Below are 24,712 nucleotides of genomic sequence, written 5' to 3' on the forward strand. Positions count from 1 at the left end.
TCTTCCTATTTGAGCGCGAAAGCGGAACTTTGTCTTACGTAACAATATATATACACGTGGTGATATATACGCGTACACAATGACTATTATAGCACGTGCCTAGGATTGACATTTGCTCTTTGGCTACACGATATACGCATGTAATACACAAGTCGAGTGCGTGTTGCGCATAATCTACTATACAATAAATTTACTCTAAATTGTATCTTTGCATTTAAATTTTTTTTCTTATACCTGAAACTTTCTAATACGATTTCTCGAAAAATATTCATTCAAATTAAAAAAAAAAAAAAAAAAAACAAACGCGGTTGTAAAGAGAATCAAAAGACCTTTAAAATAATATGCCACTTGATCTCTATTGCCATTTAAGACTTTTGAAAGGATAGCTACCGCTGCGAAGGCGATGAAGTAATATCGTTGCATTTATGATATTTATACGTCCTCCTCGAAAACAAAATTGACGTCATTCGGTATTTTTCACAAAAATTAATCGGTCACAAAATAAACAGAGTGGAAACTTTTCAGCACTCTATATATACAGCATCATCTATTTACATCTTTCATAAGTAGTGCTAAAAATACATTTCCGTCTCGTCGCATTTGCATGAAACTCTGTGTGTGAGTTTTCTTGTTATATTTTCACTTAAAAGCAATATAAAGAATTTGGATACTCACATCGAGATTATGTCTCTTCCAATGAATGAAACGTTGTTACATCATGATAAGAAACACATTTTTAATCGTGAAAAACCGCTCGTATTTTTGTTATTATGTTTTTTTAAATAAATTGAAGCGCGTCTGTGAGAAAATGCATCAGAACAAGTGCATCTCATACGACTAACAGGCAACTGTATTTCGAGCTCGATATTATTAAATTTTGCATCGAAATAAAATTTTACGATCTTGCCAGCTTTTTCAATATATTTACTACTCGATATACTACTCGATTCTACGCAAAATGATCAACTGCTAGCTACCTATATATTTTACTCTCGACTCTTGTCTAATTATTTATTGCAGCAAACTGATCTTACCGACATAGACACGATAACATAGGGATCTGTTAAAACCAGTGCCGTAATTACCCTGCATTGCGCCTGGTGTGAGTTGAACACTTTACACCCCTCTTGCCTAAAATATTTATAATAAAAAACTGAAACTTTTAAACTTTTTTTTCGAAAATTTTTTTTATTTTATTATCTTGACTGCGCCCACCTAAAGTTTTGTGCCCGGTGCGGAGGCACCGATGGCACTGCCCTAGTTACGGCACTGGTTACAACACTGTATGTTATGTTGCGGAAATTTCTGTTAAAACTCACAATTAAAAACAAATTCCGTTTTTATTTTTAAAATATGCTATATTTTCTATACACAATTCTCTAAAATTATCTATTTCAGAATTATTTTATCGTATGAAATATCAAGTATAAAAGAATTGTAATAATTTATAGCGCATTCTTTATAGTTTATAAGAAATATAAAATTTCGCAACAAGTGATATTAATAGAAGTCCACAAACAAGTTAGATTTATGTAGAATATGCCATTCCACTCTTAGAAAATATTTAACGATGCACTAATGATTTTAGAGAATATTAACAAATTTTGTTTTCAATTAATATTTGTAATATATATATATATTTTAAGATGCATATGTTATCTTTGAAAACACAGTTATTTACATATGTACTTGTTAAACGTTAAAATAATTGATGCGATTCCATGTAAAATTTTTAGATTAAGAAGAAAAAGGTTTCTCCGTTTCAAAATTCGTTAAAATATTTGCCATGAAAGCTTTAACAGTAATGTTAGGATATTTTATATAAGAGAATTCACTTACCATGAAAACTGCATGGAAAATCCTTGCTATTCACGTTGGAAAACGCGTCGCCGAGAATAATGAACCCGCGTACTGAACTCGATTTTTATATGTGAAAAGCTGTGAAAAGATCTTCCTCGTATTCAAGAAAAGTTGGAATGGCTTCTTTTCTCGACACTTCTATAGTGAGTTATAAAATGCGTATAACTGAAAGATTTTATTGATTGATTTATGTTTAATCAATTGTTATTATTATTTTAAATATATGTTTGAAGCATTTTTTTTCCAAAATGCATTGTTTATGAACTATTCGATCATTTCAAGACTTTTGGGCCATCCTGTATACGATTTTTTTATATACAATAGCGTGATTTGACATTATTTATATTATACTATACATATTGGTTGTATATTTAGAAGATTAAATTATTTTGCATGAGAAGAAGGACTCTTGCTTTATTCAGAAATATTGTGAAAATCATCATATTCTTAACCCATAACATTACTTTGTTGTTTAGAATTCATTTCAACATCGATTTGTCAAATTATTAATTTTTCCAATTATTATGCGCGAAAAAGCAGTTAAAAATTCAATATTAATTTTTGACTCTACAAGCAAGTAATACAAACAAAAATAAGTTAAAATAAAAAAGAAAAATATTTTTAACAAGAACGTTATCTGTCGATGTGCTGATATAGCAGAAGGAGACTGCCACTATACAAAATCCAATACACTGGATGCACTATTTCAGCTGACAAACAATATTACTCTGTTTCTTAAAGACAATAAGCAGCACATTAAATACAAATTTTAATTGTTGCATATATTTTTAATAATTTTAATAATTTTGTGAAGAAGTAGATACAAAATATTGAAGTTAATTCTTTACAATGCGCAACTCATCTTTATGCTTTGTTAAAAGACGATAGAAGAAACCGGACGTGAAACTGATAGTTGCAGTTTGTCTTTACGTCATCATTAAAATGCATATTTTCGTAAAAATCATGACAACAGATTTTGCTAATCGAATCAGTTAAGGTCAATAATTACTTTTCTAATTAGATTTAATTAAGATTTTCATTGAATTTTAACTTGTTTCTATACTGTTGATGAAAACTGAAAAAATTATTAAGTATTAAAAAAAACTATAAATTGCTGCTCGACAATCAATCTGACAATGAATATATTATATCAATCTGAATGTTATCGATCTGAATATATATTTGAATATACGTTTTATTATTTAAGATTTCTTATTTGGAATCAAAATTTGCCACCGTACGCTCATTCTATTTTCAACTCTAATATCCTAATTAAAAAATCTCGCGATCTAACGTAATGAATCACTCTCATGTTCCCTGTCGGTGCTTGTCGGCGCGTTATCGAGACTGAGCAACGAGAAAATTGCTCGTATAATAGGTGGTTGATACAATAGGATGTAATGGGAACCATATAATACAGATGGGCGCAGACGGCTGTTATTTATGTATGGAAAACGTTCGTTCCACAGAACGTAGAATCAAAGTCTAAATTAAATATTTCGTAATCTAGTGTGGTTATTTCTCAGTTATATTGTGAAAGAGCAGCGTGTGTTATTTGAACAAGAAAGAAAGAGAAGGATAGATTATTTTATTATTATGTTATGTGCATAGTATATTCTCATTATATCGTACCGATATGAAAAAAAAGCTTGATTGCATTTGAAGTCAATATATAGAATATGATTTTATCTGATTTTTTTAAATGTTTTATGCGAAATGTCGAATATTGTATCGTAATTCTACTTTTACATATATTATTGGATGCTTTGTCTTCAAAAGTTATTTTTCAGCTTGCGTGTTTATAATTATCTCTTACACGTGGATCAAATTTTTTTGGCCAATCCTGAATGCCTGCTGTCGCGTTGCAAAGAAACGAGCACCTGCTTCACAGAAGCTGCTCGCTGGAATATACAACGGTGTAGGTAATATACCACGACGCGTTCAGCTGTGCTGCAGCTGAGATAACTATTGAGTCCGACAGAAATCGAATGCGTAATATTATCATAAAATTATCACTTTCGCGTAATAAGGTTTTCTTTGCTATTGTTTTTGATACTATAAAACTTAAATATCAAATTTTTAAAATTTTATCTATAATATTGCGAGAAAATAAGATGCTTTTTTTAAAATAATTTTCTTTCCTCAAATCAACTTTATAAATTGTTCTTCGGCATTAATTTTGCAACAAATTCTAAAACTAGTATTTTCTTCACGTAAAAATTGTGATTGAAAAGTATGATATATTAATTATTCACTTGATATCTGAATTATTCACATTATTTAATAAAGGTACATATTATTATCGATGATTCTGTTTTAAGAAACTTTTAAATATCAGAAAAACTGGAATTTTTTGTTCTAAATTTATTTTCTTATATTTGTAAAAATATTAGATTAATAATATAATATCTGTATTAATCTTCACAGTACATAACATACGTGGAGATTATGCAGATCTGAAAATTAATCTCTTTTTTTATAATTATGTTACATTTAATTTATTTAATATAGTTCTCTAAGCTATTGCATTTGTGTAAATTCTTTTATAAGTGATAAAAAATTTAGGCAATGTAAAAGAATGTACTATAGAATTGGCTCGTACGTGCGAATCAAAGACATTATATTAATTTAAATTTCTAAATAAATTTATATAAAAGAAATTCACATTCAATATCATAATTTCAAATAGTATCTAGTTTGTTAATAATATGGTCCACAGATTTACAGAGATTTAAATATTTGTGCGCTTGATCAGAGCGTTGTAAATGGGAGAGGGATACCAGAAGCCACGTGACCGAGCGCGTGTTCAACAGTAACAGCTGCATCGATGCACTCCTTTCAATTCACGTTGAACCTTCGTCGAAGTAACATTGCGGCGATCAGATCAACGAGTATTATTCAATTATTCGGAAATATTCTATTTTGATTTTCTAAGTGTCGTAAAATTCAATTTTACGTTCGTACGATACGTTAATTCGGAAAGTTGCAAAGATTATTTTATTTTTATCATTTTTTAATTAAAATTATAGAGTGCGAAATCATCGTCCACGTTTAATATGTCGACACAACAAAAATTATGAATACATAATTTTTAAGAGAAAAAAGGTGATTGTAATCGGAGTGAAAAAATTTGGCATAAGAATAAATAGCCTTAAGAACAATGAATAATCACAGGAAGCCGATTCACAGTCGATGTGTGATGCTGACAATTGTTATCATTGCGTGCATGTTGGCTGTAGTTATCAAGGTACGTGTGCACATAGTTTTTTTTATAACGATTAGATTTATCTTTACATTCGTTTTGATTTTTATTTATTTATTAATGCGAAAGAGAAGAATGTCTAGATAAAGTCACGTAGAGGAGTAAAATTTAAGTAATAGTTATTATTAACAATGAAAGTATGTTTAACTTAAACAAGTATCTGCAGAAGAATTGAAGGTTGTTCAGTCGTTAGTTGATAATAAAAAATGAAAGTTCTCGGATAGAGTGTACGGGTTTGATAAATTTATTGTATTTATTCAAATAAATTGTGTAAAGAAAAAAAGTTTACATCGTCATAATTTATACGATATATTTTTCATTTAATATTGCTTTTTATATTTGAATTAAACCATTAGCATTGTCTTTAAAGAAAAAGAAAGAGACAGAGAGAGAGAGAGAGAGAGAGAGAGAGAGAGAGAGAGAGAAGGAAAGAGAGAAAGTATAATCATATTCCGTTGCTTTGAAGTCCCCACATTATGTGTCCTCAGATTTAGTTTATTAAGCAATATACTAATTATAGAATTAATTATCGGAACTAATTATACAGAACTAATTATTAGCTAAATGTTTTTGTGAAAGCACAGTTAATAATGCAAAGATGAAGAAGAAGAGCTACCAAGATAATAATGCATCGTGTGAGAGCGCAGAAATTTGAACGCTGATTTTACGATAATTATTATTACTTGAAATAATAATTGTACTATCGTCAGCGGATAAGATCGATTTTTATATGCGAGACACATCTTTGGACCAATATGGGTATGAACAAAGTGGTAAAGATAAATGAGAGAGTTTTTACACGAGGATTGAACCGGAAATATCAAAATTGTTCGAATTTACTTATTATTAGACATATCAACATTATATGATTCGTAGAAATCGAGAATCGTACGATTATCAAAATTCATATATTTTATTTTATTTTTGTCTTTATGTAAATAAAGTTTATGAAAGGAGCAAAAATGTTTTACATTAAAATGTTCTAGAATTAAACATTTTCTAAAAATTAAATTAAAATTTATTATTTATATAAATCGGGTTCTGAACTATATCAGATTCTAAATTTATTCTAATCTTATGAATTATAATTTTCTTATTAGAGATATCCTGTGGAGATTTTATTTAAATAATGAAAACTAGTTATACATTATATATATTAATAGCATATTAATATCAATATTCCTTTATCTAAATAAAATTCAAATTTATAGGAATACTACATATATTGAGAGCGTTGAATCGATGAAAAACATTCGGATGCATAATTTTGTAAATTTTATCGCGAATATGCGTATCTCATTGCGTATTTTACATCGGACTTGAAAATACTCGGTATACATATTCAAAGAGTTGAACGCACGAGCACAAAGCACGAGCAGAGTGCATATGTCGTTTGCAACTTGTGCTTGTGTTGGGGGCCCATGCCGCATTATACAGCACGCATTTATCTGGCATGTTAGTCGGTGGGTTATTCGGTTCACTGGGGTACGCCGTGCTTTATGAGGCTCATTAGTATGCCATGGGAACCCGGAGACGGCGGTTCCGCTGGCGGTGCGATTTTCGCGATGCTCTTCGTCGGGCCTGACTCGCGCTCTTCTACGCCCTCGCAAGGAACATTCATGTGTACATTATAGGAAACAGAGGGTCGCGCACGTACACACAAACACACACAAACACACACATACGCAAGGATATATTGGCGTTGCAAACGCAAGGAAAAACAGCGTTGTTACAACGTAACATCACGTACAATTATCTCGAATACGATACGCTACATGTATCGACAATTTGCGTATATCGGCAAATTACGGTATCGACGCGGCGTGGCCGCCGTCTAACAGGTGAGAACAGAAAGAAAGTATATATTTACGAAACGGTACTTTGTAACGTACACACACACACACACACACACACATAATTTTGCAGAGAAGAGTGTGATGTATTTGCGTCGCAAGTCAAATTGCGCGAGATGAGACAGAAAGGAAAGATAAAAAGAAGGAGAGAGAGAGAGAAAGAGAGAGAGAAAAGGGTGCACACATGCGATTGCAAAGACGCAGAGTTTGAGAGGAAGGACGTGGAGTTCTAAAGTTTCACATTGTATTTTCGTGTCGTTGTGAATTATTGACGCTGGAAGGACTTGTTTGTCCGAGTGGCGCCTTGGCGAGCTGCTGAAACGCTGGCTGAAAGGTATCTTGTTTACGCGGGTGATTGGTGAGCTCTCAGAGGGTACCGGATCTCATTAGCATGGTAAGAGAACTCGAAAGGCCACGACGATTTCCTTCGCGGTGCAATTGTTGCAGAGTATTGTCGGCATTATGTTTGAACGAATGAGGTTTTGCATTTTTTTTTCCTTCTATTCTTTTCATTTCGATGATATAAGCAGAGGTGTCTTGTTGACAACACGCCTGACGCGCACTTTATTCGCCACTTATTCGAAGCAGATACAAGAGTATGCTTTTACCTTTCCCCCATCCAGGTGCGCGGTAACCTTCGACGACCCACGGAATATATACGCCGAGGGCAGGGTGTTCATGGAACAATAGGGTGCGTAGTGGCCAAAGATAATTATCGCGGTTCTCGAGGCAGCTGCGACTGTGGGTTCACCCTCAGGGCCTCAGGGTAACCTCGGTGTCTTCCTCCGGGAAGTAGAACTGGCTGTGTGCTCGACCGAGGAAGTCAAGCACACATGCATACTAAGGGGAGAACCCAGTCTGCCGTGACTCCGCGGGTTGCCTGTTGCAACTTCGGCGGTATCCTCCTCCGAATATCTTGCGAGGCCTTGCGATTCGTTCGAGCTCGTTGAAAGCTTCCTGTCGGAAATAACACGGGAAAGTAGTAAACGTATAAAAAAAAAAAACTATGAATATATAATAGAATATAATACATAGTATCTAGAATATTTTTTACGTATCTTCACAATTTTTGACAGTTCTTGATTGAATATTATACATATGTAGGTATTTAAAAATTTATTAAATATATTTTTCTCGTACATTTAATTATTGCTATTTTCTGATCTTTGGTATATAATTTCATTTTTAACATCATTTTATTTATATAAATGTGTGTGAAAATATTATATTTAAGGAATTTCATAAATATTTCATGACCAATATATTGGCAGAGCATTGGAAATCGAAAAGATTCAATCCATCGTAGAGTAAGCGCATCGACGATGGGTTTGAGTGAAATATCTTATCCTATAATAACGTTTGGAACGTGTCTCCGTTCGGCTTCGAAATTACTGCAATTTTTCTCTCGTGCGCGAGGTATCCGCCTCTTCCGGTGACAAATGGAAGTGGGCCACGTTCCCTCAGGTGAGTCGAGGATGAAAATCCAACTCTGACTCGACCCTATACACATACCTATACATAATATGAGACCTATATAGTACGCGAGTCTTTTTATAAAAAAAAAAAAAAATTTCTTATTGTTAATTATCCTCATGGTCGTAGAAACGCAACAGGGTACTATAATTACCGCGCGAATTACTTACAAATTACGTTCAGTGAAAACGATTTTAAAGTTGTTTTCGGAATTCATCGATAATGATTTTGTTAGTTTTGCTACTGATTAAATAAATTAAATTTAAAAAAAGTATTATTTGTTTCGCAAAAACACTATGAATGAAGTAAAGAAGATCGATGTCCAATCGTTTGTTAACTCATGCGAACTTTATGTCGTGTCACATGCGCATTTATCGATCAGCATTGAAAATTGATTCAATAAAAAAAAAAAAAAAGGAAAGAAAACAAGTGGGACAAAAAGGGGCAGCAATTACCGTTTCCGTTTTGTTCTTCCATTCCGGAAGTTTCTATTCATACCCGTCACACTGTGAACGCAACATTACTTCCGTCATCACCGTTACGGATCGTTTGTCGATACCGCCGACATTCGATTTTTCATCAAACCGATGTATCGTCAAATATTATTGCGAAAAATACTTTTGTGTTACACACATGAGGGGGAAGTGAATTCTTCGTTACTCTTCTTTCTAGCCTCGCGAAAAATTATAGTATCGATCTATTATTTAATATCGATATTAGGAATTCTTTACGAGGTCCGCGTTTAACAGAGAATTGGCAAAAAAAAAAAAAAAAAAAAAAAAAAAAAAGATCGAAAATCGCCAAAGGCGATCGTTAACAAAGGTCCAAAGGTGTTCTTAACGTGACGGAAATCCTTTCTCTCTTTTTCTTTCTTCGTATCATTCGAGCGTGATGTTGACGTTCCGAAAGTGACGACCCCTCGTCCACTCATCCTGAATGCAAGAACATTCTGTGGTTTCTGCGAACAAACTTTTTTTCCAATCGATAAATCTTTCCCAGGCAAAATCTTCACGATTACCGCGAGACGTTCGAGGATATATATCTTCGTCGAAGAATGTGACGTGCTTTCCACTTCGAGCAATTACCTCGAGGAAGCTTCGGAGATCGATATTCTTTGCCTCGTTGATGCTATTCTCGAAGTATTCTCACCGCAAATTTAACGTCAAATATAGTTGCTCGGTTCATAACTCACTTCGGTGCTGTGAATGCAATTTTCTGTGTATTAAATTTTATTAAGCCATAATTTCAAACAAGGTTTTTTAATCTATATTTATTTTCACTTGTATTCTTTTATGTTTCCGAAGATTAATTTGTAGAGAGCTACTTGATGTTCAATGATTCGTTATTATTCAATTTACTAACGTAATAAAGTGATTATCGGCTTCGAAGGGTCGTAACCCTTAACTAACTAGGTTCGCTACAACCATAAATTGACAGCAGGCATCCTTACATGTGACGGCTCGTGTTACGTCTAAGATGAAAGTTGACGTTTTGTTGAACTATTGAAAAAAATAATACGTTATTAATCATAAATAAATACATAAGAAATGAGCAATATCTTTAATTTGGGAGAAATAAAAAGTCATATAATACAATATTTTTTTACTTTAAGTCACGAAAAACATGTCTCTTGACAAAATTATCTTTTCTGCAAAATTGCAGAGCCATAAAATGAATATGCAAGTCAAAGGATGTACGTAATATTAAGATTAAAAATGATACTCTGCCATGAGAAGTTCGATGATGTACGCACATGATATGTGTGTATGAAGGTAAAGGGTTTCAAATTAAGGTTCGATGCTAATGATTCGCATGATGCGCGATGACTGTTGGCGCGTGCCGCACGAAGCAGCTGCCAACAGCTGCTCTAGAAAGGGATCGCTTCTCCTGGCCCTCTTATTTCACTTCTTTTTACCTGCCGCTTTTGTGGTCAAGCGACAACGCGTCCGTGTCTCAAAATATATATATATATATATATATATATATATATATATATATATATAGCTATAAATATATTTTATTAATAATTTTAATTAAAAATTTTTTTAAACAAGAGAGTTATACATAATTTTTTTAAAACTTAGTTATAATCCAAATTTTTATCTCTTTTAAAGCGTGGAATATAATAACATGAGTTTTTAAAAGTAATTAAACTTTCATTACAAGCGCTTTTTACATAAGTTAATTAATGATGAATAAAAAAAATTCTCTTCACATAAAAAAAAGAACTAAATGGATTTATATATGAAATCTTCTTATATTATTAATATTAAATATTATTATTAATATCAAATAGAGAAAACAAATTATATTATTTGACTGCTATGTGAATTAAATATATGTATAAAAAACATTTTAATAATATTATATTCACAATAAATAGAAACAATTTTAAATTGAAAATTTTACAGATAAATGGAAAAAAAGTTTACAGATTTTGGCACAGTTATTGGATATGATTTATTTTGGAAAAATTAGTCGGCGAAAGTATAGCGGGATATATCCTAACGTATTAAGAGCAGCATTTTATGCGTGAGAGAGTATACAGGGGTTCATATATCGTGTCTCGATCTGGCCAAAGTAGGCGGAAGAAAGGCGCAAGGTGTTCTCTCGCAGTCAGGTGGCCGCCTTCTTCTGCGCACCTGTTGTTGGATGATCAAACCTGCATTTCATCAAGTCTGATTAGGAGAGCAGGAAGACAATGATCTGAAATTGATGATGCATATTGTAATTAATTCATGGAATAATCTATTTGATATTACATAATATACTTACAAGAAAAGTAGATCACGTTGTTTGTAGCTTTATATATATATATAATACTACTAAAAACTATATAGAATGATTAATAAAAGAATGAATTGACCGCGCGTTATTGGCCATTGGCTAACTGTCGGTAGTAACCTCCATTAAGTATATGCAATTAAAGAATAATTATAAAATTTTATAGGACCGGTCGTTCAACTCTTGATTTTGTATCGTGGTAGTAGCTTTTTCGCTTCCTGAGATGCCTAAGAAGATATTCGGAATTAAAACGTTGTGCGGCTACTAATTATAGGTTCACGCTGTAATTTCAGAATCTGATTTCTCGAGTGATTCTAAATTAAAAATATTTAAAAAATTTTACAAAAGTATATCTTATATTGTTAGAACTAATCGATTTTAGACAAAAATGTTTCTCCCTTCTGAGACACAAAATATTGAATAATTAAGCGCAAAATTTTTTTACAATGATGATGTGTAAGCGCGTTATATAAAGAATTTATTTATCAATCTAAACGCATAGTGCATCTTTACTTGTCCACGAATATTATTCGAATAATCATCCGAGATCGATTGCGCGAATAACATGGTTTTCGAATGGCTTTTGGAATTTTTTCTCAATTATTACAAAACAGCCGCGACGAGCCTTACGTCTGTCGCAAGAGATTCAGGTAGACTCGGAGGTTGCTATACTAACCATCTGCCGCTTTGTACGATTGCAGACAGGCGAAGGCAAGCCTCACATCAGGCACCACCGGGACGGCTCGCACTGCAGCAGATGCGGTCCAGGCTGGGGCGTGATTAGCCGATGCGCCCGCGGCCGCGACACCGTGTGCGGAAAGTGTCCTGCCGGCACCTACAGCCCGCATCACGGCACGCAGCCCTGCTGGAACTGCGCCAGGTGCGGACCCGGGTTGTACGAGGCGCATTCGTGTACCTCGCGCACCGACACCGTCTGCGACTCCTGTCATCGCCCGACACCCGACAATCCTGACTATCGGCGCAAATGCGAGGGCCGGGCGAGGTTCTTCCTCGCGCCGGAGGACGCACGGAGCACCGCCGAGGAGAGCGTGCTGGTGAACGAGCCAGCGTACCGTTTCCAGCTCAACGACAGGGAGCAGATACTCGAGAAGGACGTGGAGGCCATCCTGAGGGACAAGTCGGCCGCTCGATCGGAGGATTTATCGAGAATCTAATTATTTTACGAATATTAATCCCAAGTAAAATGTATTATATAGAGTACGTATTCATCGTCCATCGGACAAGATGGAAACGAAAGATTTTTGAAACAATTTGACTTACTTGTTGCAAAATTCTTGGAAAGTAGAATACTCAAGAAATAGGAGAATATCATGCAGAATATAAACTCCGATAGATTCGAAAATAGATGATTAAAGAATGTTCGATATTGATCGATCTTTTATATATATATAATACTAGTCAATTAATATTTAAGAGAGCTAATATTTGACTGAGAAGTAGCGTACGACCTTGGTGTTCGGTTTGCATTCAAATGGAAATTTATTACTTTCTGTCTTCTAATTATTATTCGGTTAACATACACACACACAAAGGAATTCCCATCATTCTGCATCGTACAATGCAGCACAGATGGACAACGCTCTCTATATGCTAAGTATAATTAGCATATAAAAAAATTCTTTTTTCTTATGTAGCAGTAGACAGAGTTATATTTTCAATATTTAGGTCTACTTAATGAGATATGTCGTAATGAGATGAATATTTAGCGTAATTTCAACTATCGTTATCTGTGTGGGCGTTATAGATTATTTTGCAGAATCTATATCGAAATTTTTATATACAGCCATATTCTTGAATTTAGGATATATTTTGACGTGAAAATTTTCGTGATTACATTTTTACTTGCATTTGAATATACGAATATTGCACATGTCACACACACGTAGATTAAACTGCTCGCTGTTACCATTGACTGACGAGAAGCTCGTACGCTTATAACTAATCGATATATTCGAATTCACGTCGAAATGCGGTCTTTCAAGTTTCATTTGGGATTAGTGCGACGCATAATGGCAGATGTCAAGTCGCATTTGCTCCTGGATTGCTATTTTCCATTTTATCGAAAAGCATTGTGTGGTTGCGAATTTGATATTCCGGCCAAATATTCGGCATGCTTTTTCGATCAATCGTGCAGACGCGAGCGGTTCAAAGATATAAGCGAGCGCTGCAAATTATAATCCAAATTATAATGTCCGTGTTGCTAGATCAATATAGCCGTTTACAGTTTTTAACATTATTTGTACATATACAGTTCTGTTTACGGATATGGATCTCTGTATATTACACATAAACTTATAGTAAACTTCGATGTCATACATTTCCAAAGACTTCTTTCAATATCATTATGCTCTTATTATTTTGTTAGGTATAAATCTTTAATCGAAATGCACGTGTATTCCAATTTTGAGCCTCGGGTGTTGCGTGTACGGTTTTTTTATTCAAGAGAACTAATTATATGTATGTACGAGATCAATGACGAAAGCGAGAAAATATCAATAAACAAGAAAGTTCGATGCATTCAAGGTGAAAGTTTCATCGACACGTGTCCTCGTTTAGTTTACTGGATAATATTATATCGGTCCTTAACAGCGCGTTAAGCTTCCAGAAATTTTCTCTCAAAATGAGAACTATGGGCTACTTATCAAAAATAGAGAAGCCAAAGTATACCTATTTTATCTTTCAACTTTTATCCTTTTAATGGTACGTCATGATTGGTCCATATAATTTATGTAGCAGTGTAATGGATAAAATAAGAGGAAATTATAAATATATAAACTATTTATCTAAAATATTTAAATGTCGAGGAAATATATTCTTGGAATTAGACATATCTATTCTTTTTAGTGATATTTATATTTAATAGCAATCCGATTTTCAATTAATTCTTCCTGCACGTGTCGCGCAATTAAATTGATAGGATAAGCAATTTGACGAGTTGAGTTGACTCTGATATCGTTATATAATGACTCATCGTATTCTTAGCGTGCATTTAAAGTTAAACGTGACTCTCAATTTTCTCTTTATATATTTTCGTTTTTATACATAAATGTGAAACTCAGACTAGATGATTGTATCTAACATTAAGTGCGACGACAAATACAAATGAGATTATACCAAGTCAACATGGCTTATTGTCTAAATCTAAATACGTTGATAAGATAATTTACACGCGGATTTCGTCTATGAGACGGTACATTGTCTTGCCTTATATCACAGGAAATACTCGAATGACATTTACACCGATCGTATCCATTGCTGTATCTAATCAAATATTTTGTGTATTAATTACCGCGTCTCTCCACAAATCATGATACGTTTGTTATGCCATATATTAGCAAATTTCATAGTCAAATAGACATATGTATACGTAAAACTAATAATTAAACGTCAAGTTACACGCAATCACATGGATCAGTCAGATGCGGCAAATTATAACGCTATGAAAAAAAAATGTATCAAATAATATAATTAATTTATCTTGATGCTGTACTTTTAAGAGTAAGTTATTGTAAATATGCCATATAATGAAACACTATCTAAACATTTCTATCGCTTTATTCATCATACCATTTCGATCCTTTATCATATATTAAATTTTTACGTTCGTATATAGAGATACATTTTTCAGGGACACAACTTTGGAAAAGTGCGCATTCAATAAACTGTAAACATAGGACGCGTTTCTTGAATATATTGTGTGGCCCCTTTAATACAGTTGGTTGTACTTTCATGTTACAACTGCTCACAACGAATCAACGTTCGCAATAACTTTGACGATTCGGTAAAACGAAACGACATTATTGTATAAATGGACGCAATTAGATTAACGAAAGAATCGAGAGAATCAAAGTAGACATTTTCGTCTAAAGAAACATGGTTCTTCATGATATAAATCAATGCGTCCTACAAACATGCAAGCGCATACGCGTGCGCGCAAATTAAAATAGGTACAAAATAAAACGTTTATAGGAAATAAGTAGGAATCGTTAGAATCATAAGAGAAAGAAATATGCAAATGCACACGCTACTAAAAACTTGCTTCCGCATAAAGAGTTTGAGATATTTTTTCGAATTTCGAACTTTCTTAAAGTTGTCTTAAAGCTCATTGAAGCTCGGAATTTGAAGGATCGAAGGATAAATTCGTAATAAAGAAAAAGTAAGTATATTCGAACAATGTATATAGCTAGAACAAAAAAGAAATCCGTTACACAAGATTCGCTGCGAGATGAACGCCAAGAGAAATAACAGTCAAACTCAGCTGGAGATCAAGACCAATGTACATCCATTAATTCTAATTCGACTTTAAAGCCAGGGCGGTCGGGAGCCAACAACAACCACGGTACAACTCATGTGCATACGTTACACGAAGAAATAAATACAATCTTGATAATCGTAAAAGGACAAAAAATCAAAATCTACCACGAATATCATCATGCATTCGACTTGTTCTTCGTAAATAATTACTCTTTTTCATTTGACTGTTTTTTTTTTTTTTCCTTTTTTTTAGAGGGCGAGTAGTTGACTCATAATAGAGAGGGCCTGTTAAATTCCTACTGTTAAATTCCTACAATTCCTTTAAATTTCTTCCTTAAATTTGTACACAATTAGACCGTAATGAAGAGGAGACAACTACAGGATGACAATGCGAGAAGATATCTCGTGAAATACGCGATAAACACTCCCTTTAATTTCTCTCGTGATCAAAGAAATATTCTTATTGGTACTATATATATATACGTTCGAATATCCGAATGTTAAAATATCCCGATGATATCGCGAAATAATCCTGAAAGAGAAGGAGATAGGCTCTACAGTAATTTAATGCAATAAAACGCGCATAAAAGCTCAGGAAGTTCTTCATATTATCGTCACTTTTTCTCTGCATCTGACTTTGCGAGTATTCAATTTGCCAACTAATCTCGTAAATTCTACAGTAGGCGTAACAATGAAAATTACACGAGCAGTACCATTCGAGATATTCGAATTACGAATATTCGAGTGTATTCATTGTGTTTTTCATTCGAATATCGAATCGTACCGACATTGATTGCTTCGATCGCCGATTGATCGGGTCGCATCGTCGCATAATAATCTAACAACTGTGTATCGTCACACATTTCTCTCTTAATACATAATCCGTGTATTTATAATATATATGAAGGTATGTGTGTGTGTATATATATATATATATGTGTATATATATATATATATATATGTATATATATATATATATATATATATATATATATATATATATATATTGCATATATATTAACGTAACTTTCATTTGAATGTGAAGCGACCCGCACATGATTCATCGATTCGCGTAAATTTTTTGCATAACGTGTTTGTCTAACGTGATTTGATTTTAACATCGCCAACTACTTCGTGCAATCATCTTTTGCCACGTAAAGCGTCGAATCATGTGCAAGTCTTTAAATCTAAGCGCAACATGCGGTTTTCATCTCTATATTATAATAAACGAGCATGAACGCGAAGATAAAGGAATATTATTATTATAAATCTCTCGTTGGTTGTCTTAAAATATAATTTTACCAAACATAATTCCTTCCTCACAAATCCATGACTGGTCGATAGTGGCGGTCGAGGGTTCACGTCAATCAGTTTGTTCATCTTTTTTATTCATAATTTTCGGAAGAAAGCTCGATAAAATGATAAACTTATACTATGAGATTCGTTAAAAAAAAAGTCGCGTGCAATATATGTAGATTGATAAAAAATTATAAAATGTCTTACAATTAGTATATTATTAGATTAATATATATGTACATATACATGTATATATGTATATATACATATATCATTATAACATTGTAAAAAACTTATGAATGAAAAATATACATCGGTATACATACAATATAAAATTATTAAATTTGTATATATTACATATAAATTAAAAAAAAAAGATCTGTCAACATCGCACAACAAATTGTTACACCAACAATAATTTATAAATTATATTTTTAGATGTGTTTTAATATCGGTACGGCTGTGCTACTAAAAAGCGTTGATTAAATTTTGCAAAGTACAGTTTAGATTAAGAAAAACAATATTCTTTTGTAAAACAACTTTTGTAATATTAATTACGAGAATGAAAGGAATGAAAACGTAAAATGCCCATGCTTTTTTTTACATTTCTTATGATTTTCAGTAATGATTACATAATAAAACACTAATAGTAAAATATTCAAATTCTGTCCCGTACTATAAAATAATAATAATTGTAGAAAAGAGAAAAAGATAACTATCATAAAATTCCATTATGCACAATAAATCAAGAAGTAAAAAAAAACTGATAGCGCCGTGTTCTCTCGACCAATACTAGCCAAAATATATATGACTAATATACCTAAGTTAAGAAAAAAGGAGAAGTATAATGAGAACTTACAAACATGGGGGAAAGGGAAGATTATCACTACATATGAATATGAAAAATATACATCTTACTTCCCTGAAAAAATAAGAGATAAATGGAGTACGAAAAAAATGTGAGCTTATGGCTACAAATAGTGCAACCTGTATATCTCTCGTAAATGTTTATAGCCATTTGTAATTAATTCAAATTTAATATGTACAATTGTATAAAGCTTTACAAAGATCGGTAATATCTTACTGATCGTTATAAAGCGATATTTAAATCATATTTAGAGCTGCTCTTTCCATTGTTAATATTATAAAACGTATTTCGCAAAAACACACTTCAAATATTACCTGTACAGAGTATATACTCTATTAAAATATACATCTTACGTAAAATTCGGAAAATAATAAACGTACTTCTATAACTACAAATTATTAATCTGTAATTTAGATTTCAATTAACGATATACTAAGATTATAACATACCTCCTACTGGAATCGTTTTGTAAACACAAGAATCACCAGTCATGGATTTATCATACATCAATATCAATAATATATAGAAAATCTAGAATGTTGTTTAAAATCAAGATTAGAATATAGGGCGCAATTAAATATAAATTCTACTAATTATACAATAATGAATTTGCAGCTCCATTAAATATAAGGATATATCTATGTGATAAACAGCTAATATTATACAACTACTGTCATTGTGCCCAAATCTACTCTCGCTCACGCGACAATCTCATGGCGAAATATCGATGCGAATAATCCGTGAATCTAAACGGAACTCATGATGCATGGATATGAAATGATATAACAAAGAGACGTTCACATACAGAGTTGTTCCGACCTCAAGAATCTGATTTTAATCTGACTTGTCGATGTTAAGAGTTTATAAATCGTAACGATACAGAGGTAAATTTGTATTATAAAACTACTAAATAAAAAAAAAACATATTCTTTGTTTCTATAATGTGGCTCGAGTGATTCTATAATACATATATAATCAAAGCTATAAAATATCTAGTTATTTTCTGTTTTACTCTTTCTCGTTTCATCTGCATAAATTGTAGTATAGATTGTAGTATAAGATGTAGATCCATATAAAACAAATCTACACGTATTTTCAATTATGAGACAATACTGTCTATCATAGCCAGCTTATATATACGTTTTTTTCTTTCTGTACGTGACTGATTTCAATAATTCTGATTCAAATCTGTCTCTTCGATAAAACGATATATAGTGACACAAAACTATCTACACGAAGATATAGATTTCATACAAGAGCGTTATGAGTGTAAGCTTTGGGTACAACGCAAATGTCTTAACAAATAGTCATCAATATTTTTTTAAACGACGCGCGAGATGACATCCTCCTTCGATAATGATATGTCCTCTCACGACGCGGTACTAATTTCTCGATGACATTTACGCCTGCTAGGCCGTTTAAAATTGGTCCACCAGCAGGTCACAGATCTCTACCGACATCGATTCTTTACTTGAACGTACTGTTAAACGAAACATCTGCAAGTGAAAATGCGCAATTTAATAAAACTTCTATATACAAACAATTTCTGTTATAAGTTTCGTTAAATTCTTTCAAGAATTAGGCAAGTTACCTGGGCTTGTTTATTGGGTTCAAGACGCAACAGGCAACCCACTTGCTGCGCCCTCATATGAACGATACCGGCGCAGACAAAGTTATCGGGATTTGGATCGATACCATCAAGCAATTGCATACCAAAACCTTGTAATTTTGTACGTACTTGTGCTAAATCCATCGGTTGCTGTGCTTTGAAAATCTTTTGCGATCGTTGTTGATTCGCCCTGAAAGTTTAACGTTTAATAATCTAAATTGATTTCTCTTTTTTTCTTAACCAAATATATTATACTTATGTTTCATACCCGCCGAGATTTTTCCATCTTGCAAAGAATGATTCCCCGTTCATCTCCGTCGGTTCGAAAAACTTGTTAATTGTTAATGGTAACTTCATTGTGATTTTTTGTGGCACGTTATTATAAATGAAAGAGATAATCATGCTCGGTGCATCTATGAATGAAAAAAAAGGATGAATATATATACATATAAATAAAATAGACTATTAATTATTAGAGATCTACAAAACCGTAAAAATAACATACCATTATAGTCGTCAATGCATTCTGCATTAATCATTTGTTGAATCTGAGCACCAGCTTCCAATATAGGATCCACAGGTTTCACTTGTATAGCTAATTTTGCTTGATTCTCGTCTGTCCAAGATAGCTGTGGCTGAAAACTGTGTAATGCGTATTGTGTTTTGTTTCCATAGAAAAGGCCTATACGCCCAAGATTTTGCCTAAACTCTGATTTTACACCGATTTGTATCAAGTCGCTCTCGAACAAGACACCGTTATTCTTACAAACAAACCTGAAAAATAAAATTAAGATAATAATAAGTTCAAATATATATCCCAATATTTGAATTATATAAAAATATTTGTGCTAATGTATCTTACTTCTTAGGATTGTATGTATTTTGGGTACCATTAGTAGCACCGACTTTATTTGGCATATTGTAGATATCTCCCAAAACATCGAGTAGTACACCTGTGTTACTAGATGGTTGAGAGGACGGTGGAGTTGACAGTCCTAGTAGATCGGCGGAAGAATTGTTAACTGATGCGACTGTGACAGTAGTAGGAGCTTCAGTGTGATGATTGGTGTTTGGTGCTGGACTCTTGCTTTCTCTAATTTCATTTTCTGGTACTCGACCTGGTTTTTTCTTCTTTAAAACTGCAAGGATGGAGGACTCTCTCTCAGGGAATGCTGGCATTTCTTCCAGCACAGTAGCCTATAAAAATACAGGTATATCTAATTACGTGAATTTCATACACCTATCTTTCATATTATATATTGTATATATTGTGTACCAAAACATCGGTTGAGGCAATGATGCTCAATTGTAAGTATTCTGAAGCTCGCTGTTGCAACTCGGCATCTGCACTACGTAGATTACTATGCTGCCTGAAGACATCTTGAATCTGGCTTCGAATTTCAGGAAACAGATTGACAAACTTTATATATGTCGAAAGCAATAATGCTCGGGTCATAGGAGAGCACAAATGATACTGCACAAAAGAGAGAGTAAGATTTAATCTTAAATCTACCAAATAGAGTTGTTACATGTATATTCTTAGTAATGTATAAATAATTTGCTAAACATTGAACAAACACTTACTTTGGAATGTAAGAGTTGGAACTGAACAGCTGGAGAAGACCGTGAGTCACCAGCAATGAGATTACCGAATTCTCCAAGTATATAACCACCAACTTTAACCATATTTTCGTGACAAGCTGGTGCTTGTAATGCCTATGAGCACCATAAATAGTATTACATAAGTATGCATAAAATACATTTAAAGTAGTTTAAATAATTTTAAAGAAAAACGAATGATATAATTTACCTCGAAAACGGTCTTCGCAGCGTAACCCTGAACATCGTCTCGATTGATAACAATTTGGATAACACGATACCAAACTTCCTCGGAAACGTAATCGCCTGCTATCCTAATTAAGTTTAGAATAACATCGACGTACCAAGTGTAATCAGTCGCGTATTTTTCGGCTAGAATTGCTACCTTAAGGACCATCTCTTCTCTAATTGAATAGTCGGCTGTTTCCAAGTAATTTAGCATTTCCTGAACTATTTCTTCAGCGTTACTTTTATCACACATGGCATACAACAAATCTACCGCCTGTTGTCTCACGGAAACATCCTTTTCCATTTTCATCGATAATATGACGACTTCTTGATGTTTCTTTACAGCTTCATGCGAGAATTCCGAGGTAGCCAAATGGCACATAGACTCAAGTGCCAAATATCGCAAATTAGTCTCGCGGTTTGATAAAAATTGTCCGAGTTGGTTGCACGCCCGTACTAGAAGATTCGGCTCACTGTCGTTGTGAATAATTAAACTAATGGCCTCAAAGAGTACAGCATTTTTTGCATTTGAATGCTGGACTTTCTTCGACTTTGGTGGTTCTTGAGCTTTGTTTAAAATTGTTTCTAGACACTCGTTTAATCGGCCTCTCACACCTGGATCTTCAGCTGTAGGAATATAAATGTAAATGTAGATAATATTAATCTACTGTGTTTTCAAATACAATGTATTTCACAAATGTAAATTAAATACCTGGTGGTGTATAGTTTTGTAACAAGCGTAGTAATTTGACAGATAGCCATGGAGCTGGTACAAAGTAATACGTGTAATCCTGCAGATCTGTGTAACTTGATGTAACAATCTACAATTATGAAAGAAACGTCAAGTAATAATATTCTCACTTTTCTCACGTACGAGTCAATTATATATTTTGATAACTTACTCTACTTAATCTCGAAACTGCGAGACTAACGCAGCCTTTGTATTCGTCTGGATTTCTTTTTACAAGAGCATCTATGAGCGATGCCGCGGCCGTTACAACACCCAGATGTTGATCATTTAACAGATGAACTATGCGCGACGTCCATTCACCACCAGGTACGACATCGGGCGCGGTGCGTAGTAACCGTAACAGGCATAATGCAGCACTTTGTTTTACAACGTCCATAGTATCTCTGGGGAATAAACATTATTATTTATTTTTGTAGACTGAGTAAAAATCTTATGTATTTAATATAAATTTTACATATCAATAAATATACTATGTCATACCCTGAGACAAGCAATTTTGGAATTTCATTGCCAAAGGCTTCCGCCATTTCCTTGCTACCAATATTGGCAATGCATTGTAACGCCAGGTTGACGTGAATTGGATTGCGCGAGCCAAGATCATTTTTTATACTTTGTATAATCAATTTGATCAAATCACTGTTGGTATTCACCAAGACTGATATGAAAAGGTAACCCTAGAATTGAGTAATTTTATATTGTTATTCAAATACAGCAGACGGCAGGAACAATTATACTTACAATCTGTTTTTCCGAATACTTATTTGATGAAAGTAAATTGACAGCTTCCATGTGTCCAAAGTCAATATCATGGCCAAGAAGAAAAATGAACAGCAGCTTGCAAACATATTTCTTTTTCTGGTACCCATCAAGTGTTTTATCTCCTTTAAACTTACTGCGAATGTTTGCTAGTTCCTTATTAATTCTTTTAATCTCCGCCTCTTTACTTTTACCTAGTAATATTGATATATTATTTGAAAAAAAGGGAAGATACTCTCTCTCTCTTTTTCTTAACAAAATAAGATTACAGAATTATAATTATTAAAATGCCTACTTTAAAATTAAAAATATTGAAAAGATAATAATATTGAGATATTATATTGAAAAGATAAAATGTTCTCTTTCTTTTTTTCCATATATATATATATACATGTATTTTATTATGTTTTTATGCAAACTTTGATCCGCAGAGGGTAATATATCAAAGAAATATCTAATAGAAGAATTAATGGCAATATGCCAACTGACTTACTGCATCAAGGACAATCCTTTTTTTATCTATATACATTAACATACAATACATATATAACCAAATCAGTGGATATAAATATAAATGAAATAAATACATCATATATATAAATATAATTGTGCTTTTATACTTTATAAATATATTAAGAAAGTTTGCATGTATTTTTAAAATAAATCTTTAATTATAACGATGCCAATGTGTTACAGATTGATATGTATTTGAGAGTCAAGCTCTATCAAGAAGATAGGCCTGTATCAGAACTCCGCCCCCTTTCTCCTGCTCATCTCAGTGACACTGCGTGCTATTTCAATGGCACGCTATCACTTGACGAATGACATTCCATTATAGTTTAAAATATAAAAGATATCAATATACATTTACAGGGAGAATAATGATGATTTGCAATGTCAAATATTTACAAACTGTATATTACAAAAATAAGAAGATATTACATTAACAGCATAAATTATAATGTAAAACTACTTACAATTTCTGATATCTGATATGAACACCGCCAATCCACGCATACCATCTCCTCTGACGGCCGGCATTCTGCCTCGTTTGCTTAAAACTACCTGTGAATGAAATCAAGTTATAAAGATACTCAACGTTCGTCCCCTCCAATCTGAGACATGCTTCAACGTAAATATACTGTAATTGGTATTTGTTTCGCGCACTAAGAATAGCATGACGCAACGGATTAACGGAGAGACGCGTGGTCACTCTTATCGTATCTTTCGCTTATCCTTTCTGTAATCATAAAACTACTTTTTCCTTCTTCTCCGCCAGCTGTATACTCTCGGGGAATACATATGCCATTCGCGACAGAGAGAAAGAATTCGGCTGCTCGGCGGAGCTTGGCGTTCGCGAAAGGGATCGTGCATAATAATTGACGCCTTGTGATCGCGATTAGCTCGTCCGACACGAAAACCCCGTCGGAGCCGGCGCGGCCTGCATCGAATATCGAGTACCGACGGCGATCTTTGACAGCGGCGCGCACCCAAGTCGATCTCCTTTTCGGAAGAAGGATACGTGCGATCGTCGGAATCGGCGACGGATGGGTCTACGATTAGGAAACGAAACGTTTGCGGGACGATCGTATCGATCGATCGGAGCGGGTTTCGAAAAAGAAGAGACTGAGCGAACCGAGTGCGCGTTTCCCCGTCTTCTCTCTTCGCGGAACTGTCGCGGGGAAGGTCGCGTCGCCGCGATTTTACAGTCCCGCGAAATCCGCTAGGAATTCGTCAGAGTTCGTCAGAAATCTACGTACCGGTCTGGGCTATCAGGGTTGTGCGTTCGCGCACAGCTCGGTCGCGGGGCGCACGATAGGCGTGGAACTATTCGCGGACCCGTGCCAGAGGCTTCGTGGCTGTCGCCATTTGCAACCGTCGACTGGCGCTGCTGACAGTGCTGACGGCTGACGGACGACGGGCTCTCTTGCTCTCTACTTGTCAAAATGCCAGCGCGCACGCGCCATCCACGCTGGCGCGTGGAATTTTGTATTTTAAATGCGCTTTACCATTACGGTCTATAGTCGATTGATCGCCGGGAAAGGGCACGTTGGTGAAACGCGCGGAGGGGTGGTCTACTCATCCGTGAATAATTGGA

At 33.9% G+C, this 24,712-nt stretch overlaps 3 protein-coding genes across 4 annotated transcripts in view; 1 reads left to right on the plus strand and 2 right to left on the minus strand.

The window, feature by feature from the left end:
* LOC140673376 (uncharacterized) overlaps nt 1–992 on the minus strand; it is a 34,446-nt gene extending 33,454 nt beyond the window's left edge. The window contains exon 1 of the mRNA XM_072906342.1: nt 676–992. The gene's annotated coding sequence lies outside the window, so the exon portion shown is untranslated. The remainder of the gene's footprint in view (nt 1–675) is intronic.
* A 3,699-nt stretch (nt 993–4,691) lies between these two features.
* LOC140671369 (uncharacterized) lies at nt 4,692–16,037 on the plus strand. The gene is made up of 2 exons (XM_072902619.1): nt 4,692–5,107; nt 11,934–16,037. The coding sequence occupies exons 1-2, from the start codon at nt 5,021–5,023 to the stop codon at nt 12,405–12,407; spliced, it is 561 nt and encodes a 186-aa protein (XP_072758720.1). The 5' UTR covers nt 4,692–5,020; the 3' UTR covers nt 12,408–16,037.
* A 2,652-nt stretch (nt 16,038–18,689) lies between these two features.
* On the minus strand, nt 18,690–24,510 carry Ap-2alpha (adaptor protein complex 2, subunit alpha). 2 transcript variants are annotated; one of them, XM_072902142.1, is made up of 14 exons: nt 24,375–24,510; nt 23,592–23,679; nt 22,597–22,808; nt 22,339–22,532; nt 22,010–22,241; nt 21,820–21,928; nt 21,091–21,734; nt 20,865–20,996; nt 20,557–20,754; nt 20,143–20,477; nt 19,786–20,054; nt 19,549–19,693; nt 19,263–19,470; nt 18,690–19,167 (listed from the first exon to the last, which is right to left on the minus strand). In XM_072902142.1, exons 2-14 carry the CDS (start codon nt 23,653–23,655, stop codon nt 19,090–19,092), a joined length of 2,820 nt encoding a protein of 939 aa, XP_072758243.1. In that variant the 5' UTR covers nt 23,656–23,679; nt 24,375–24,510; the 3' UTR covers nt 18,690–19,089. The 2 variants fall into 2 exon arrangements, with proteins under 2 accessions (XP_072758243.1, XP_072758234.1); XM_072902133.1 differs by lacking the exon at nt 24,375–24,510 and adding an exon at nt 23,873–23,938.
* Nucleotides 24,511–24,712: the final 202 nt, after the last annotated feature.

Source organism: Anoplolepis gracilipes, chromosome 1 (genome assembly GCF_047496725.1).
Source record: "Anoplolepis gracilipes chromosome 1, ASM4749672v1, whole genome shotgun sequence".
In the NCBI taxonomy this organism is placed as follows: domain Eukaryota; kingdom Metazoa; phylum Arthropoda; class Insecta; order Hymenoptera; family Formicidae; genus Anoplolepis; species Anoplolepis gracilipes.

Excerpts from the sequence above, each read along its gene's own strand:
- LOC140671369 (XM_072902619.1), top strand. The coding sequence starts at position 5,021 with ATGAATAATCACAGGAAGCCGATTCACAGTCGATGTGTGATGCTGACA. Across the intron at positions 5,108-11,933 it reads TGTTGGCTGTAGTTATCAAG|ACAGGCGAAGGCAAGCCTCA; the intron begins GTACGTGTGCAC and ends GTACGATTGCAG.
- Ap-2alpha (XM_072902133.1), bottom strand. The coding sequence starts at position 23,923 with ATGGCATATGTATTCCCCGAGAGTATACAGCTGGCGGAGAAGAAGGAA. Across the intron at positions 22,809-23,591 it reads CATATCAGATATCAGAAATT|GTAAAAGTAAAGAGGCGGAG; the intron begins GTAAGTAGTTTT and ends CAATATTACTAG. Across the intron at positions 19,168-19,262 it reads AACCCAATAAACAAGCCCAG|ATGTTTCGTTTAACAGTACG; the intron begins GTAACTTGCCTA and ends TTTCACTTGCAG.